The 18,688-nt window shown below is 41.4% G+C and overlaps 1 protein-coding gene across 1 annotated transcript in view; it reads left to right on the top strand.

Annotated features, from left to right (window-relative positions):
* The window catches only part of kiaa1549lb (KIAA1549-like b), a 48,694-nt gene that overhangs the window by 24,853 nt on the left and 5,153 nt on the right, over nt 1–18,688 (top strand). The window contains exons 5-17 of the mRNA XM_086107409.1: nt 1,090–1,309; nt 2,077–2,210; nt 2,360–2,528; nt 7,008–7,067; nt 8,976–9,127; nt 10,244–10,415; nt 11,260–11,423; nt 12,094–12,129; nt 14,101–14,291; nt 15,469–15,599; nt 16,280–16,398; nt 17,173–17,378; nt 17,834–17,966. Of these exons, the coding sequence (XP_085963535.1) occupies nt 1,090–1,309; nt 2,077–2,210; nt 2,360–2,528; nt 7,008–7,067; nt 8,976–9,127; nt 10,244–10,415; nt 11,260–11,423; nt 12,094–12,129; nt 14,101–14,291; nt 15,469–15,599; nt 16,280–16,398; nt 17,173–17,378; nt 17,834–17,966 (1,887 nt within the window). The remainder of the gene's footprint in view (nt 1–1,089; nt 1,310–2,076; nt 2,211–2,359; nt 2,529–7,007; nt 7,068–8,975; nt 9,128–10,243; nt 10,416–11,259; nt 11,424–12,093; nt 12,130–14,100; nt 14,292–15,468; nt 15,600–16,279; nt 16,399–17,172; nt 17,379–17,833; nt 17,967–18,688) is intronic.

Genomic DNA, 18,688 nt, shown 5'->3' with positions numbered 1-18,688 from the left:
TTTGTAATTCTCCTTTTGTGCTTTTCTTCTCTGAACATACCTAGAGGCTGGGCCGTTCCTCAAAAAGGACTCACCAAAAGACCAGAAAAAGTGAAAAAAATGGCAAAATACACAGTTACTCACTTGGTGGGAAAGCCTGTCAGTCACTGTCTTCCATAATGAAGTGAATTGTTCCTCTTCGCTTGTACATTTTAGTTGTTACTCCTTATTACACTTATTTGTTCGCAGTGATGTTACAAACAACATTCTGAAACAAATTAGAGGTGTGAACTCCAGATATTAGTGCAATATTTTACCAGTGATACCTATAATCATAAAACAGGAATAATCCATTACGCTATTGCCAGAGAAAACGTTAATGTGAGGTAAAACCACAATAAAATGGGTGTCCCGAGGTTGTTTCTTTGGCAGTTTGTCAGTACATGGGAGAGGAAAGTACAATCTCATTAAAAATGTAACATTGTCAGCCATGTTATACAGTATATACGTTTGTGTATATATATATATATATATATATATATACACACACACACACACACACATACTTTATTTTATTATTTTTTTCCAATGTTGTCTCCCAGCACTGTCACACACTTTTACCATCTGTGCACGAGCTTCCAGATTCCCTCAGCGTAAAAATCTTTGGACTGATGTCTCAGCCAGTCGCTTACAACACTTTTTACTTCATCGTCACTTTCAAACTTCGTGCCAGTTACTGTGAACTGCTGAGGTAGGTCAAGAAAGACATCAAGAACAAACGCAGGGGTCATCAGTCAGAAGGAGTCATCTTGCATCATGACAACGCAAGGCCTTACACAGCAGCCCAAACGGTGCAGACCATCAATGAGAGCTGGGCTGGGAACTGCTCCTTCATCCCCCATTTTTATATAAATACAGGTGTGTGTGTGTGTGTGTGTGTATATATATATATATATAGAGAGAGAGAGAGAGAGAGAGCGCTACTGTTTGGATATGTGTTCCATATGTGCCGCAAACTGTGAAATATTCCCTGCTTCTTAGCAGTATAAGCATGCAATGTGAAATATCTTGGCTAGTTTCATGACTGACTTTGAATTGTAATGTTTTTAGGTGGAGACTGTATTTGGTTCACCCAACATGACGGTGGCTTATCACGTGACTGGAAAAGACATGGTTTACGTCCCCTCCATGGTGCTTTCGGGTTTGGATGCATATGGCCGTGATAAGCTGATTGCAGACCTGCGACAGTACCTCCCCATGGTTACAGCTCTCCCCATTCCCGTTGCAATGTGGAGAACCAGCCCGGCACCCGGCTTCCAGCTGAAAACAGGTCAGGACCAAAGAAGAAAATACGATTATCTTAAGACTTTCTTTTATAGTTAGGTTATTATGCTTCTAGTGGAGCTTCTGCACTGATGATTAGAGAGGAGGAAACCATTACGATAACTTCCTCAGTTGCTACGTTAATAATTAATCACACTCAGTTTAAGTCATATTATCATGAATAGAGACATACAGTCAGAACACTTGCCCCTCCACATAACATGCAAACACAGAAAACGACTGTAGCTTCGGGGCTCATCTCATTTGTCTAATTGATTCTCTGTTTACATGCTAGCACCTCCCATGAGACATTAGCACCAACAATTAATATTGTCCTTCCATGGGAAGGAAATCAGAATGAATTGATAGTGCCCAAATGTTGTGAAATTTGCTACCGCAAGCTTGCGATGGGGCATGTGAAGAGCACTCGTTTATCGGATTTTTTTTTCTCGAATCTCAAAACAAAAAAAATCCGTCCGATCAGCGTCAGCAGCGTGTATCAAGGCACCATTGAATTGCTGTATTATATTTTAATAATAATAATAATGATAATGATAACAATAATAATAGTGCGCTGTGCTAGACTGATTAGCATGTAAGCCTCGCAGCGCAGAGGTCAAGGGTTCGACTCTGGGCCATGGCCTTCCTCTGTGGATTTTACATGTTCTCCCCTTGCCTGTGTGGGTTTCTTTCCGGTACTCCAGTTTCCTCCCACATTCCAAAAACATACATGGCTAAAATAAAGGCTTGTGATTTCTCCTGTTTCTTTTGCAGTTCTGCAGTTTGTGGGAGCTGTCGATGATCCACGCTCCTGTCAGTTTTCTCAAATGATGGAGGAGAGGCTGAAGAAGGTTTTCTCTGAAGCACAATCCAAAGTGCTCGGTGTCCACAGCAAACTGTCTGTACAGGTAAGGAAACTATAAGTCTTTCCATTTGCGAAAAAAAAAATCATGGATAATCTGTGAAGTCTTCTAAAACAATCTGCTTTCTTGCTTTTCCATACATTTCCTCCAATGTAATTTTCTGTTTCCCCTCCTCTTAATTTCCCTGTGTCCAGATGCTGAGTGTCTCCCAGGCCGCGGGCTCTTCTGCTGTGTCATTGGTTTACAGTGTGAAAAATGGGACTGTCTTTCTTAATGGCACCACTGCTTCAAACCTTCTTGGTCAGCTGTCCTCTGAGCTGGTGGGCTATTTCCTCTTCTACCCACCGCTTATCGTCGCTGAACGTAAGTCACAATTTGGCCCGTAAAGTGCATCAAATGCAAGTTAATGGCACCATTTTTTTTTCGGATAGATGCCTACTATGACCCTTTTAACATGTAACAAAGCATGCTGATCATTCATTTATGTGGACCATTGAGGTGATATACTGATATACCCTCCTATGGTTCAATCTTATTGCCACCTTGCAGTGCCATGGCTCCTAATAAACAAATTAACTGTACATGTTTCATCTCAGCCTCATTTGCTAGCCAAGTTCTCTGTCTATGTTTTAGATGTGCATAAAGCTGAAAAACAGCAATCCTGACAGGGAATCAGCATGAGCTAAAACAGCATTCCGTAGAGACCCAATGTGCCGTCTGCTCCCATTCCATAGGAAGCGGCAACTGCTTCGAGTCAAATGCAAAATCATTCGGTCTAATAAGAAGCAATTTTGAAACCAATTTTCTAAGCCCGGAGAGAAAATTATTTCTTTAACTTCATGATAACAGCGAGATCATCTACAAAATGAATGTTGCAAAGCTGAGGCGACATATTCTTACTTCTCTGAGATGCAAGAGAGTAGTTTCGTGTCAAACACAAACAGCATCGCTTGACGAGATACACTGAAAGATAAGATAAGATAAGAAAACATTTATTAGTCTCGCAATGGAGAAGTTCCCAATTCACAGCAGCAAAGTTATGAAAGGAAGAAGTAGAACAACAAAATATAGGAGCTGCTGGAAAGGAAGCCACTCTCGCGGCGCCATTTTGAAGTCAAAATAACAAAAATAACACAACACAACAGATAGGACACAGACAGTCGTGCAATCTTCACCAATTTTCTGCATACACTTTGTTGTCTGAAGCAGTTATAGATGAAAGGGGAGAGGATCAAAGTGTCCTTTCACCAGTGGATCAGAGACGTCATGCTGAAAATGTGCACACGTCTGCTACAAGCTAAGTTTTGAAAGCAAACACGAAGCTGTAGCGTCCATTGACGAAAAGAGATTAGTTCACTTCTCCTGTCCCACGTAATCCGCTTCAAACTCCAAGCCGCGACTCCCAGTTCCACATCCGCATCGGCGCTCCGCGCTAACGCTCCTTTCTTCTCATCGTCGGCTCCTCAAGCCTTACATCCATCCAGCCGCAGACCGTTCAATAGCACCGATCTCTCCGTTGAACAAAGTGGGGCTGTGAAAAATGCTGCCCATTACAGGCGCAAGACACAAGCGCCCCGGGACTGTCCAGCAACGACAGTCAAATGGCGCCGACATTCCTCCCAGTCAAAAACAGTGCTGGTATACCCATGCTGCCGAGAAGGCGCAACCACCAAGGACAGAGTCTCCTCCTTGATGAATGTCGTGGCCAAAAAATGCTGAAAAAAGTCCACATCAGGTCCACACGACGTAACAACAAACACAAAGTGACAAAACAAACACAAAAACAACAAAAAAAGCAAGGCTCATGAGAGCACTTGCTGACGGCTGCCTACTCGGGCGCCATCTTGACTTGACTTGAAAGGCTACACTGAAAGGCTATATAAAAAAAGTACATAGACTGTTTTATTTTGCATTTATTTTTTACAGTGGATATTGAAATGTACCACAAACTGCTCTATGTGGCAATAGAGATGTCAATATTTCACACTCCACTGAGCTATTTGGAATAATGCCATGTCTGCCAACTGATTTTGCTGTCATGTCTGCCGCAAGTCAAATTGTCTCTGCACACAAAACAATTCCAAGCTCATCAGCAACCTCAGCAAAGTTTTTGTTCACATTTGACTGGAACGCTTTGATCTTGGTCCTTGTAAGCGGTCTCAAAAGCAATATGAATCAGGACCTTCATTTAAAGAAGACGTTTGAATAGAACCAGAATGCATTTTTTTAATTTTAAATTTCACTACAAGCATTATCGTGAATCAACTATTGACATGTTGCAGTTGTGTTTACACCGAGCGTGGCGATGTATCTGAATTGCTCTTAATGAGCATTGAATTAAGCTCTCATTAAAATGACATTAGGGAATGAGTTTGCCTCCAAACAGTTTTGGTGCCAAGAAGGAAAGGAAGACTACAAAGTGTAAAAAAAAGGCTCACCATGAAACAAAACCGCAAATGAGGGGGATGCATGTTTTTCAACTTGTCCTTCGATGACTTCACTGCTGCTCGCAGGAAGTGTGACTCCCTCCTCATGTCCAAGTCAATATGTCCTGGCAATAATTAACAGCAGGTGATTCTCTCACCGCCGTTGGACTTGGCTCAAACAACCTGGAAAAACCACCATCCCCACAGTGCCTTTTGACAACACAGAACGCGCCACTGGTTCTGTAGTGCCTGATGTGGGCTTGGCGTTGCTCTCAGCCACTTTACTCCCACTTCACTTTCCCTCAAGTGGAATACATTGCAAGCCGCGTGTCTATTTTGAGCCGAAACAATGGATCTACCACCGGGTGTAAAATTTGTCACCCATACTTCTGGGTGGCAATAAGTCAAGCATTCTCAGAGGAAACAACCCCTTTACATGTCATTGTTGATTTGAAAAAAAAGAGGAGAAAATTATTTTCTTTCATTCTCTTTTCGTAGGATACACACAAAATGTCCTGTTGGCTTCATGTTGATGTTTTTGAGTGGAAATAAAATGTTTGGGGATAGCTTGCGGTGCAACCCCAAACACAACGGGTTTAGTCATCGTTTCCAAGTCAGTTCAGAGTTAGTTACTTACGTTCTACCACTCAGAAGTACCCTGATGCCTTTCATATACAAAAATGATGATAAGGGGTATTGTTATGTCGTATATGTGGAGAGTTATGGATAAAAAAAATAGTGGAATTACTCTCATCCAGGCTCAAATTTAAAAGCTCCTTGAAGCCAAATCCCACCAATGGGCAGCTATTTCCGCAACAGTCCTAAGCTGGTATTTGGGGGCTTACAAGATCAGCCTCCCATTAAAATAAATTGACAAAGAGCCAATTATTAATGGCCATGAGAAGGTAAAAACTGCTGACTTCGCATCATCTAATCGGATTAGAAATGCTGACATTGCCTTGACGTAGAGATAACCTGCGATTGATGCGTTTCTCCGAGTGTTGTGTGCATACAGCAATTTGAGGAATACCCCAGTGCAATTGAGCAGCTCGAGGAACCGGGTCCTGTGTCGTTTTGGACAGCTTGAGTCTGCATGCTTTAAAAATGGCATCCTGCCGGTTTGCAAAATAGCAACTTGGGGAAACTCGGAAAAGAAGTCGATACGGAGGAAGACTTGATCACACCATGGTTTGTCGCCAAGACTTTCTATAATCTGACCATGGTGAGTCTTCTGAGCATCCACCGTGAGAATTGGATGAACAGCATGCATAAACCATGCTTTTAATACACAGATGGCCAAAACATCATCTTTTTCTTGGCTTTCTGACAGTTCGTTGTTCTGCAACAATTTCAAATTTAGACTACCAACACCTACAGGACTGAGAAAGAACAGCAAAGTCCAGTCATCGCTCTTAGGCCGTGATTAACTGGTGATTTGGAACACCTCTCATCTTAATGGATCCACAGCACTGTCTTTAATCCAAGACCCAATCCAGATGCTTCAACGCCACCTTTGACCCAAATCATTGAACTGATTTTACTTCGAGCCCCGTAGCTACAGTATGTTTTTTCAATGTTAAATTTCCATCCTCAATCTTTTCCTCAGCCACCGTTATGCTGCTTTACAACTGCCGTGATGCCCGAGTGTAACATGAGTCTGCTTTCGCAGGCCACGCGATGCAGCTTCCCCTGCAAAAGCTTGCAGCAGCCCACAGCGCAGCAGTTTAATCAAGCAGGAAATAGATGTAAAAAGAACAAGGCATCAACCGGAGCTTAAGCAGCCGAGCGCTCTCCTTGCTGCTGTGTTTGTCTAACACGCAGCCAGATCAAATTTGTATCGCACTAAATCAGATATTTGACACCGCGTAACCAGATTACAATGATTAAATCCCCAACTCACAGGGAACATTTCTTGTTTGAATGACTGTTGATGTCAGAAACACAAAGCAATCGAATGATGACTGAAATGGCAAAGAAATGTGTTGACGAGCAGTTTGAATTTTTTTTTCAGCCATATTTGAGGAAATATCCTCCAGTAGTCTTTAAGTTTTTATGAGCTTTAGTTTCATTTGATAGGGTGTCAAAAACCACTTCTAATGTCTGAAAAAAGTTGAACTATAAATTGATAGACCCAAGTCTCTATACATATAATCGGGTTTGAGTTGCTCAAAAGACTTAATATTTTCAAAGAATGAAATCAGAGCTACCTCTACGACCTGTAAAAAAAAAAAAAAAAAAAAAAAAAAATCACCTTTCTGTATTGTACTGTATGGATATAAGTCATTTTGAATACATTTAATACTTCGTAAGATATGAAATTACAGAACGAATTCAAAACAATAAAACTTAACAACTTCGTCTTTAGATTTCAGTGAAATGGGTTAAATACAATATATATTTGTGTTTACCTTTTCAGCGCTGGAGTATCACAACCTGAACACCTCTATTGCCACCAGGGACTTTTGGGTTATCACAGGTAAGAGTATTAATTCATTAGTAAGATTGTTTTCTATTTCCCCCTTCTACTTCAGGTTGTGTGTCGAAATCCGCGGCACTTGTTGAAGTGTGTGCACATTTAACATGCATTCTGAGACAATTTTTTTTCTCTCATACAGTTGCAGGCCAGGATCTTACTAGTCCTCTGTTAATGGACCAAAATGCTTCTCTCTCAATCTGAACTTTCTGCGATGTGCGGCCAAATCTTTTCAAGGTCTTCTGCTTGATAATATTTGGTGACATTCAACCAGTGTTATTATAGTAAACTATCAAAATCATCAAAACTAAAATTGAAAAAAGATTTTCGTAAACAAAATAACATGAAAACAGAAAATGCTTTAAAAAATAAAATAAAAAATAAAGTACCGGTACCTCAAAGTGACAAGAATGATAGTGAAAATGTCCTTAGTTTTAGTCTTTGCCATTTAATATCACACATCACTGGGTCAAAGTCAAGGCCCGGGGGCCAGATCCGGCCCCCCACATTATTTTATGTGGCCGCGGGAGCAAATCATGTGTGTCCACTATCATGATTCTTGCTGAAATCTGCACCGAAACGTCAAATTGTTATGGGTAATAAATAATGAGATTTTCCACCGGCCCTCCGAATGAAGCCGTAACTCCGAAGTGGCCCGCAACAAAAAAGGAGTTTGACACCCCTGTCATACATCAACATTCCGGGTTCATATTAAAGGTATTTGTTTCGATATTGCTATACATCAGCAAAGAAGAAGGAAGGTGTAAGTTTTGAGAATTGCAATTTATATTACTTACACCAGCGGTGCCCATTACGTCGATCCTGATCTACCGGTAGATCTAAGACAGGTCCCAAGTAGATCCGAGGAGTGTCGAGGAGGAAAAAAAACAAACAACCATTTGTGTGTCTTTGTAGATGTTAGTAATATATTTTTTTGTGTTAATGTACACTGCACCCGAATCATCCTATCAGTCTCATTTTCACAAAAAAAATATTAAAAAAATAAAATAAAGCAGGTAAATCTTGAATTTACGATGGCGCATGATTACGTCACCGGACGTTGTTAGCGCTCAGCAGTCTGCAATTGCAGCTTGTGATCAGAGCTGTTGCGCTCTATCTTTTATCGTCATTATTCTCATTCAGAGTTTGCTTCGTGTACAATTCACCGAGGGCACGGGCAAAGAATAGGAATCTAGGAGGGCCCAGGGAAGCACTTTAAAACGGTACGTGTGAGCTGCGATAGTTAACAGGCTGCAAAAGTGCATCGCATGCCTCAGTTTCAGGCTGTTTCTCATCATGGTGTGTGTTTGTGTGTGTGTGTGTGTGTGCGTGTGTGTGCGTGCGCGCGCGCGTGCCAGTAAGGGTAGATCCCGGGAGGTTAGTTGATCGAAAAGTAGAGCTTCGGTCCAAAAAGTTTGGGCACCCCTGACTTACACAATACATGGTGAGCTTTTTTCCCCCTTTTACTCAACAAATACACCATATATTTATAAAACTAATACTAAAACTAATAAAACAAAATTTAGACAACATCTTTTGGAAAAAACAACACTTAGAAAAACTAACAGACCGTCTCTAAAAATGAATTAAAAATTAACTGAAACAACAAAAGTAAAAATAAAATAAAAACTAGTTATCAGGAAAAATGAGAAACCATTATTACCCTGATTTAAGGTACAGGCCTTATGACTCTCAATAAAATGAAACAACTTAAAGACACACAAGCTGATCAGTGATCAGTGAATGAGTGCAGGTAATAAGTAGTAGGGCTCACTTTCTGGCTATAAAATCAAAATCATGTAAATCCCCAACTTTTGCAATGGCATTCTGTACATGTGTCTCATTTCGCCTCTGTGTCTAACAGATTTTTAACTCGCTGGGGGCTCTCTCCTATGTTGTCCCCGTTCACAGTAATCCAGGATGTGGATAACGCCAGCCTGGCCGAACTGTACCAAAGCTTTGCCAGTCTGATGGAACAACGGCTTGCCGAGTTGTTTGTGTTGGCAGGCCAGCAGGGCACTCGCTTCAAACGAGCCACCGCTGTCGGCAGTTACACTGTCCAGGTATGATAAGAGACAGTTGTCCGTGGGAGTTAGCGGCTCTCGGTTGCTCTGAAAGAAAGAACCATGTATAATAGATGCCACTGAGTGCCCCACATGAATTTATAGCATGCAGTGAGAATGTTTGTTTGCCTCACAGCATCAAGGGTCAGATTAGGATGTTGTTTCAGATCTAAGTTTGGACCCTACTGTCTGAACTTTGCACGTTCTCCCCTTCCTTGCATGGGTTCTCTACAGTTACTAAGGCTTTGTCCTAGAGTTCAGAAAAATTCGTTCGTTACATCGACACCTGCAATATCCATGGCATCCACTCAGTTTTTTCACGAGCCAGTGACGCTTTTTCATTCGCACTATTCCTGCAAAGTTTTCAGCCAGATTATTAAGCGTGCCGAGCTGATACCAATAGAACGACTTGGACTCCTACTATTTGCTCGTTCGTCGATCGTTTTGTGCTCAAGACTACACAGTTCGAGACAGAGACCAAGACTTTTTGGCAGTCAAGTCCGAGACAAGACCAAGACCTTCAAAATGTGGTTTTAAGACTGGTCTCGAGACCAAGACTGGTCTTGAGTGTTACAACACTATTGGTTGGGTCATTGTAATACATGAAGATGCACAGCTAGCAATGAGAAAAACGAACCCACATCCTAACCTTCAATCTATTGTTGTGCCGTCACTCTATACACTGCAATTACACTTTACAAGCTCTACTTGTCTAGGTGTCCTCAGTCTTCACTCAGACATACAGTGAATCCTCATTGCTAGTTCTTTGCATGCGTCCTTCAGAGTGACGGATTCAGCGCAGTGTTTTTTATTTATTTATTTTTTCAGTTTCCCAAAGTAGCATTTTGTAGTGGAAAAAATGACTGCTCCAAACCGATTTGTGTCGAGCTGAGCCAAGTCAGTACTGTGCAGTGGAAAAGGTGCATTCATTGCCCGTAATTGTAATTGTGAATATGAATGGCTGGTACAGTTGAGTTTGTTTTGCGATTTCCTGGATGGGCTCTCGCTTGTGTGTGACCCTGCTCATCAAAACAACTCTTGTCTATTGTTTTTTTTTTAAATTTTAAATAGCAGCACACGATATTGTTTTGATGTTCTACTGTTTCGTCTGGTCAGATGGTGAGTCTCAGAAGAGTGCCGGGAATAAAGAATCCAGCAGAGATGACCTACTATGTGCAGCACAATGGCATTCCTCTAGCAGGAGTGTCAGCTGCCAAGGTGCTCAACACGGTGGATTCTCAGACCATGGCGCTCACCCTGGGCTACTTTGTTCAACTGCAAGCAGAACGTAAGTAAGCAACAGCAGCCTTTAAGTGTTTGACAAGTGGACGTTGACAACCTCAAACCACATACGGGGTTTAGAAAGAAGAGCTTCGGAAAGCTTTGTGTTCTATAATCTCTCTGAAAGGCTGTCGGCCGGACATTGTTGGCACAGGCTGCAGAGCTTGGTGAACAGAACAAGAGGGAGACAGTCCAGACAGTTAAGAGCTGATAGCATTCTCTCATACAGTAAAGTGTTGCCCAAAATAGACTCGACATTAGGTTGAGCTGAATGTGGAGTATTTTAGCGTGGGTACAATGGCCACATCTGCATGTTTTAGGAGGCTAATGTAGCCATGTATTATATTATGCATTGATCAAGCACATCATTCGTTAGGCCCACTTGTGCGTTGTACCACACTGTATAATTTTGAACATGACATTGAGTATGCAACTGCCGAAAGAGTGAAACCCCGCATTTTGCTGGGGGTAGTAACTGTCGACACCCCACCAAAAAGTGTTCTAATTGCCTACAGATGCCACAAGATGGTGGCAAAACACTTTTTTTCTCAGTGAAGCTCCTCAACTCACCCCAAAACAGTTCCTTGAAGGTCACAGGCACTCAATGTTGGTTTTCAGCCTTGCCGTTTAAGTGCAGTGACTTCTCCAGATTCTCTGAACCTTTTGACGATGTTATGGTCCGTAGATGATGAAATCCCTAAATTCCTATAACTACAGTATACATGATTCATGATTTAACATTCAAATGAATAATGTTGAACCAATCGTTAAAAAATAGTGGCCACTTCATTAAAAAACATGATTGTTGCAATAAAATGATGACGGCAATGATAATGTTTTACATTCCTCAGCCGTGGTCAAGAACCCTCCAAATAACCTTTGGATCATCGCTGCAGTGTTGGCTCCCATCGCTGTTGTGACATTCATCATTCTCATAACTACAGCTGTGCTATGCAGAAGAAACAAAAAGGACTACAAAGCGGATGCAATTGGAAACCTGAATCCACGAGCTAAGGTAAATGTGTATAAATCATGAATTGAATTGTGTCCATGCATATCAACCATCCATTCAAACACTCCATGAAATATTTCTGTCTGAAATAATTACAGATCACGGAAGACCCAATTGCTGCTACAATATTGGCGCTTTAATTTGAACTTTATTTAAAATTCTGAGTTTCGTTTCCATTACTTTTCCCCATTCAGTACCTAAACACAATCCTTATCATGCATCATAAGAGCCATACTGAACGTATTATATTGAAAAGTCCAAGTTATATTGGACAAAAGAAAAATGGCTGACATCTGTGCGGCATGGGTTCAGGTATATGTGAGTTTGAATAATTGTCTGTATGTAGATAGTATGTGCCCCGTGATTGAGTGGCAACAAGTCAGCATTTCACGCAAAGGCAGTTGAGCTCGCCAAGTGGAATAGAAAATGTATGGGTTGAAAAAAAAATGGCTTCATGACATCACGAAAATAGATATAACGAGATGATAAAAAAGAAGAAAAATTAAAACATCAAATGACGATTTATCACATAATTGATGTAGCTTTTGATTCATACTATCATCCATTCCCCTATCCAATCCATCATTCCACTTTTATTTATTCTTCTATAATTAAAATGAGATGCCTGTAGCTACCGACTATGTCCCGTTAAAACACTTTTCTTCACTTTCAGATGGCGTATCGGAGGGACGTCAACTACTATCATCAGGTACAACAATTTCTCTCTTAGCATGGCGCCAAATGAGCGCTTCGAAGGAACTATCTCGACTGCCGTATTTTGTGCCGTGTTGATGAAAACTACCAACACAGCAGCCCACTGGAGCTCGAACGCTTTTTACAATGGGATTCTCTTGGATGAAAGACAATTGGCCTCAAGCAACCTCCAGATGTTACTTGACAGATCCAGCCAGCTTTTACACAGAGTGTTTATGAAGCACAAGTGTGTGAATTTATAAGATTGCAAAGAAGCAGGGTGTCAATCTATCCCGCTCAAACTCCTCTGAGCATCACCCGCGTACTGTCATTTTTGCTGAGCCTGGCTTCTCTTCACCCGAATGGATCGGTGTAGATGAATGAAAACAAAAAGTGACAGCCTCAGCACATTCTGCTGCTTTATTGATACTAATAAAAATCGTACACTACTTTCTGTAATCCGCAGTTATTACAGTGGCACAATTGATCCCTATGCGATCCTCGCATGTAAAAACACCCACATAGTGATTTCCCGTGGAATAAAAACAGTGATTGTTTTACTCTGACAGATGCTGTGGTCAATGCATACGTTATTGCGCTAGTAATTTATTTCAAATGAACTCAATGTGGCTCAACATTCAATGATTTCTATAGCCTGTATGAGGGTGTGCATTAATACAAAAAGAGAGCTTGTTCAGTGAAGTGTCACATTGATTTTGCAACGCTGGATAGATGCATTTGAAGCATGCATTTTTCACTCTGAGCGATTGTGTGTGCGTGCGTGCACGGGATGGCTATACTTTCTCAATACAAACAGTAAATCATTGCTCCTCCGTGCCCCCAAGTGTATTTTAATGTTTAACTCCATCATTATATTTTTATGAAAACTTGCCAATCTCGTTTTATCACCACCCACTGTGAGTGTTTATTGGATTTGAAGTTGGAAGAAGATGAAAAGGGCTTTAGTTAAATCAATTTATCTTTTCCAGTTGAAGGCACAGCAGTGGGGTAAAAAAATGTTTTTCACCGTCACCCCCCGCTTAATTTCTCTAGAACCACAAGTAACATTTATTGACAGCTATTTTTAGACACCAGAGTTCATTCTTGAAATACCTTTACTACATGATCTACTTTTGGTATATTTTAAATACCTTCATTAAGTAATTTTTCCCCCCCAATGCATTGAACTTTCAGATATAAAGCAACAGCGACAAAATTAGTCAGCACAAGATCAAATTTATTGACCAAACCATTTGTACCGCTGTTCTCCTTCTTTCTGTGACTCTTCCAGTCTCTCTGTACCTCTGTTGCAACTTCCTGGTGTCCTCGGGTTTGAAGCCTCACAGTGGCATAGAAGTGTTCAGTTGTTGGGTATAGTTTTGGTTTCATGATGTCAAAATGTGAACAACGTGATGCAGAGGACTGTTCAAACAGTAATGCTTACTGAAATATATTCTTCGATTAAGGACTCAAACTCTTTTCGGCTCCTTGTTAGAGAATAAGTTGGTAAAAAGTACTGACATGTGCATTCAAAGGTTCAGAAAATTTCAAAAAATAAGTTTACTTGTAAAGGTTGAGAGAATTTTAGGTCTATGTTGAAATTTCACTTTTCCAGCCAAATATCACAAACTTTATCTGTTGAAAGGTTTAAATATGCATTTGGAACCAAGAGGGACAAGGCCATAAGCAACAGAAACCATGCCAATACATGTACACGCTCAAGACAGAACTGGTCTGTGTTGTTACAAATTTTCCTCAAAATGAACACTGATCATTATAATCTGTAACAACGTTTGAACAAGCACTGCAAACAGCAAGCATTAGCGCTGATATTGTGTTAAAACAACATGAGAGGTGCCACCGCCAATATTATGGATACGATGAGGAAAATGATTTGATGCTATGGTTCCAAAGTAAAATACTTTTACAACTTCACATTGATTCTTTCTTGCAAACTTCTTTTCCATTTTTTTCCCCCCACCCTTAGCCAGTTCAAGGTTTTGACTATGCGAAGCAGCATTTGGGGCAACCGGGAGGAGACGAGGAGACCCTACCTGCTGGTCAGGATACTTTGATGTTGTCCTTGAAAATTCGCGATGCACCACTTTCGCTGGAGAAGACCTTGAAACCAGAGGGCACAGTCAACAAGGCGAACCTCGCCAGTGACAAATACAAAAGGTATTTTCACCGCCATGCAAATGACCTTGTTTCAAAATGGAAACCCCACAAAATGCCCTGGCTCTCTCAGAGAAGTCAAAGCGTGCCCTACTAATGCCATAATGTTGAATAATATGCAGACGTGTGCAGAGATCGATGCGTGTGGCCGGATCAAATTGATTATTTCGCTTATTTGGTGGCAAAGAAGTGCTGTTCTTTAAAGGCATGCTTGGATAAGTTGGTCGTGTAACTTGTAGTTGGACCAATATCTAATAATATAGCCCTCATTGAACACCTCAGTAATGGTTTATCGGTGGCATATATGCAGTACTGTCCAGCGGCCAATACAGCTAACGTAAGAACTCAAACATATATTTTTGTTCAGTGTCACTGAATAGTGCAGGGTGGATGTAAATGAATCATTAGAGGATGATTTGAAAGAAATGTGCAATATCATGAGTGCAGTTCGGAAGGCTTAATTTTGACCAATCATTTCAAATACTTACATAATGTAGTTCCTCTCCGATGCCAAATAAAGTCACCGTTATCTGCACTAAGCTTCCTCGTCCCTAAAGATTTTTCACCCTGCCATTCCCCTCATCCCATTAGTCACGATTCCACATATCTGTTCACCGAACTTCTCCCTCGCACGCAGCCAATGTAAATGTATTCTCTACGTCTCTATTAGTTATCACACAGTGCACGTCTTTGTTGAGGCCATGCTGCGCCGCCTCAACGGGAGCAGGGAGGGCATCCTCTGTTCCTCTGTCTCTCTCTTCGCCGTTATCATTCTTAGCAGACAAATAAGGGATGGACTGCGGCGCTTTGATGTCACTGTCGGCGCGGCTCTAATTCCAGCCTCATTGCAGCATTTAAAGGCCCTTTAACACGGTGTGAAAAGATCAAGCGTTTGTCCCATTACGGGAAAAATAATGTTCTGCTATTTCATCCTTTTAAATGTAGTGGACGCATCTATGCATGTGCATGTATGTCGAATTTTGTTCGTTGATAAGCAACTCAGGTTGCTGAGCGAAAAAACATAGTGTTGCAGGAGTCTCTTCTTATAACAAACAATTGCCAGCATAATTGAATTTCTTTCGAAAGGTGAGACTGTTAAAGGGAAGGGTGACAAAACCTGGCTGCGAGCCCGATTTTTGGGGGAGCTCACCGCCTCTCCTGTTGCTATGGTTACTTGCAGCAAGTTGTTGAGTGAGGACGGTTCCGTCATCAGCAGCGAATCAGAGCTGCGGAATTCCGTCCGGGGCTTGGCGGCGCCGAAAGTCACAGCGCAGCAGAAACCGATAAAGGAGGAGACGCGCAAGAGAGACGGTGAGCGTCACATGCATGCATGGGGAGGGGGAAGCGGCTCGAGGGGGAGGTGTGTGAATACAAAATCATTCATGCTTCTTACCACAAGGTCATGTGGTCGTGTGACAATCACATCCTGGTTTGTACGCTACATGCAAATATAGGCTCACATACAAAACTATTTCCTCCTTGCATTTGTGATAACAGAAATGTTTTCACTTAGCTATATGCAGAGATTGACGTGATGTTTTTTGCATAAAAAGCACCCATTAATGATACTGATCATACAGCATGTCACCAGTGGATGCTGTGAAACGAGCCCCTTGACGATGACAAATTATCTATGAACAGGCCCAGATCTCACATATAATTTTGTGAGACGAGATCACCGTTATTTCAGTGTGTGCATTGCTTTTTGTGTCATTTTCATTTGGTGGCGTGCAGTGAGATTTTTTTCGAATGAAAAGGTGCATTGTCAAAATAAAGCTTGGGAAATATCGTCCTGCTTGAAACAGCAGACTTGTTGAGACTGAATTAACAGCACATCTGCTGGTTGCCGCCAAGTGCACTCTCGTTTGGTTCAATCGCTTGTCTATCAGAGGCAAGGTCGGGAATTTAGCTTTCAGGCCGTAGACTGTTTCCATGTTCTCTGTGATTCACAAAATACTGATTTGTGAATGAATGTATTCTCTGTTCTTCAGATCCATACGATACATCCTCTGGCTCTTTGCAGCTCATTTCAATAAAGCCCATGACAGCTCAGCTCAACTACTCGCAACATGTTTCTTCTGACCGTGACTCAGCCATGCTCAACGGAGAGGTAAATTCATTCACATAAACGCAAACCTTGACATTTCGTTGTTTGTGCCTTTCAATATGTTTTGATTGATTTCCTATTATGAGCATGATTTTTATGACGTTTGCTGAGGTGGTTATGTTGTGATGAGTATTTGTTTGTACTCCACCGCCCGTCTCTTTTGATAAATATTTAGCGACAATCCCTTTTGTGAAGGATGAACCTCAGTACACGCATGAATGTGCATCTGAATTAATTGAATTGATCTGCTTTTGGATTTCAATATTGCATATAAATAGAAATATATACGGAGTCTGTAGCGGGAAAGTGGAATCAATTTAACTCCAGACGTAATTCAGTTTGTGCATCGAGTAGATTCAATCTGTCCGAGTGACCTGGAGCCTATCGCAACTAAGTTTGGGCGTGAGGTGGGGTGCACCCAGGACTGGTTGTCAACCACTCACAGGGCATATTTTGATTAAAAAAACAAAACAAAAAAACATTCGCACTCACCATCTCACCTATGGAGAATGTAGAGTTTTGAATTCACCTGACTTGTTGTTTTTGGCATGTGGACTGTCGAAATTGCATTTTGTTGAATGAAAGGAAAATTCAGGAAGCCATTACTTTAGGAAATGCCTTCGGCCATTGATTTCATAGGTTTGACATTTTTTAAGCCTAGATGGAGGTCTGTATCCCGAGTGCCCATGTATTAGTATGCGGCAAAAACTCAGTTGGCCTTTTTTAACAAGTTTTCAAAAAGTTTTTATTGTGCCGCTCTGTCCTCCACTCACATAGGTGAACTTAGCCCTCAAGCAGCGGTCGGACATCGAACAATACAGGAACAAGCTGAGACTCAAGGCCAAGAAGAGATATTACGACATTCCTCCAATGGATGGTAGCAGCTACAGCAGCCAGGCCCTCTCGCAAAAACAGCGGCATGGCCTCGAGAGGGCAGATCTTGAGGAGGAGCGAAATTCCACCTACGTCAAGTCTCACGTGAGGTGAGGAAGAGTGGGCAACATGAATGGATATTGCGTAAACAGAAAGCTAAATTTGGGATTCAAAAAGTATTAGACAAAGAAGCACATACTGTATATGACTCGTAACTCGTGTATTAAATCTATTTTATCGCTTTTAATGTGAGCAATCCTTCAGTGAAATCCATATAACTGCAATTAAATCATACTCTACTCCCAACTTGTTTGTTTTCTGGCATCATAAAACCTCCTGTCAAGCTCACGGGACACTAAAACAAATGAATTGATTTGTTCCGAATGCGCTCTCTTTATTGCTAGGCTGTTGCTAATATACTAAAGCTGTGTTTAACGGCTGCACTGCCTAAATGTGGAACCAAATGCTGTATGACATCGGTGTGGAAATAACCCAAACTCTAAACACATGGATTATCTGTTTGCTGTAGCAATTTGCTACTTGATTTTTCAAATGTATCCTACAGGAAAAATCTGATAGGGCAGACGTCGTATCGCAGCAGGCAGAGCCTCAATAGTCCAAGTCCTGGAGGAACAGAGATGGATTTGCTTGTGATGAGGGAGAGACCCAGGAAAGGCATCCGAAACAGCGGCTATGATGTAAGTTCCATCCGCATTCCAAAACTACTTCATGCCATTAACTACCTTACCCCAACATACAATGCAAAATTCACCGTACTACAATTAACACGATATAAAGATCCATACCATCAACTGGGATTGGCTCCAGCACACCCGCAACACTTGTGTGAATATGTGGATTAGAAAATGGATGGATGCATGTCATACAGTAGTGAAAGGCAATAGTAAAAATAAAATCACTTGTCGGTCATCATTCTATTCGTGCACGTTCTCGTTCTACGACTGAACTGTTTTAGTAGTGAGGAAAACACGTACATGGTAGTACATTCACTGCATTAGAAGGATGTTGAATGCATTGCCGGACAAAAAAAACAAACATTCACATTCTGTCGTCTGAGTATAGGCTCTTCAATTAACTGAAGAAACGCTCATACTACATACTGTACTCAATTTGTCATTCATCATAATTGGAATAATCTCAAATTGTGTAACCGTTTTCAATCTAGTCACTTGGGTGGTGAAAACAGGCCCAAAGCTTATCAGACATGACATGTCTTCTTGGCCTAGTTTACATTTCAAGTTGAGACGTGCCGCGCTCAGGTGCGGTCACTGTGCACCAACAAGCTGCTGGAAGACAGTGGATTCATTTATAATCCCGAATGAACATTTATAAGGGCTTGATGTAATGCATATGACTGCTTCATGATGCCATCTTTTATTGTCCCATTATGGTTTCTGGC

The sequence above is a fragment of the Hippocampus guttulatus genome, chromosome 3, assembly GCF_054856545.1.
Source record: "Hippocampus guttulatus isolate MCC_2025c chromosome 3, RoL_Hgut_1.0, whole genome shotgun sequence".
NCBI lineage: Eukaryota > Metazoa > Chordata > Actinopteri > Syngnathiformes > Syngnathidae > Hippocampus > Hippocampus guttulatus.
Note: the sequence above shows the minus strand (reverse complement) of the source record. Positions and strands in the feature narration are given on the sequence as shown.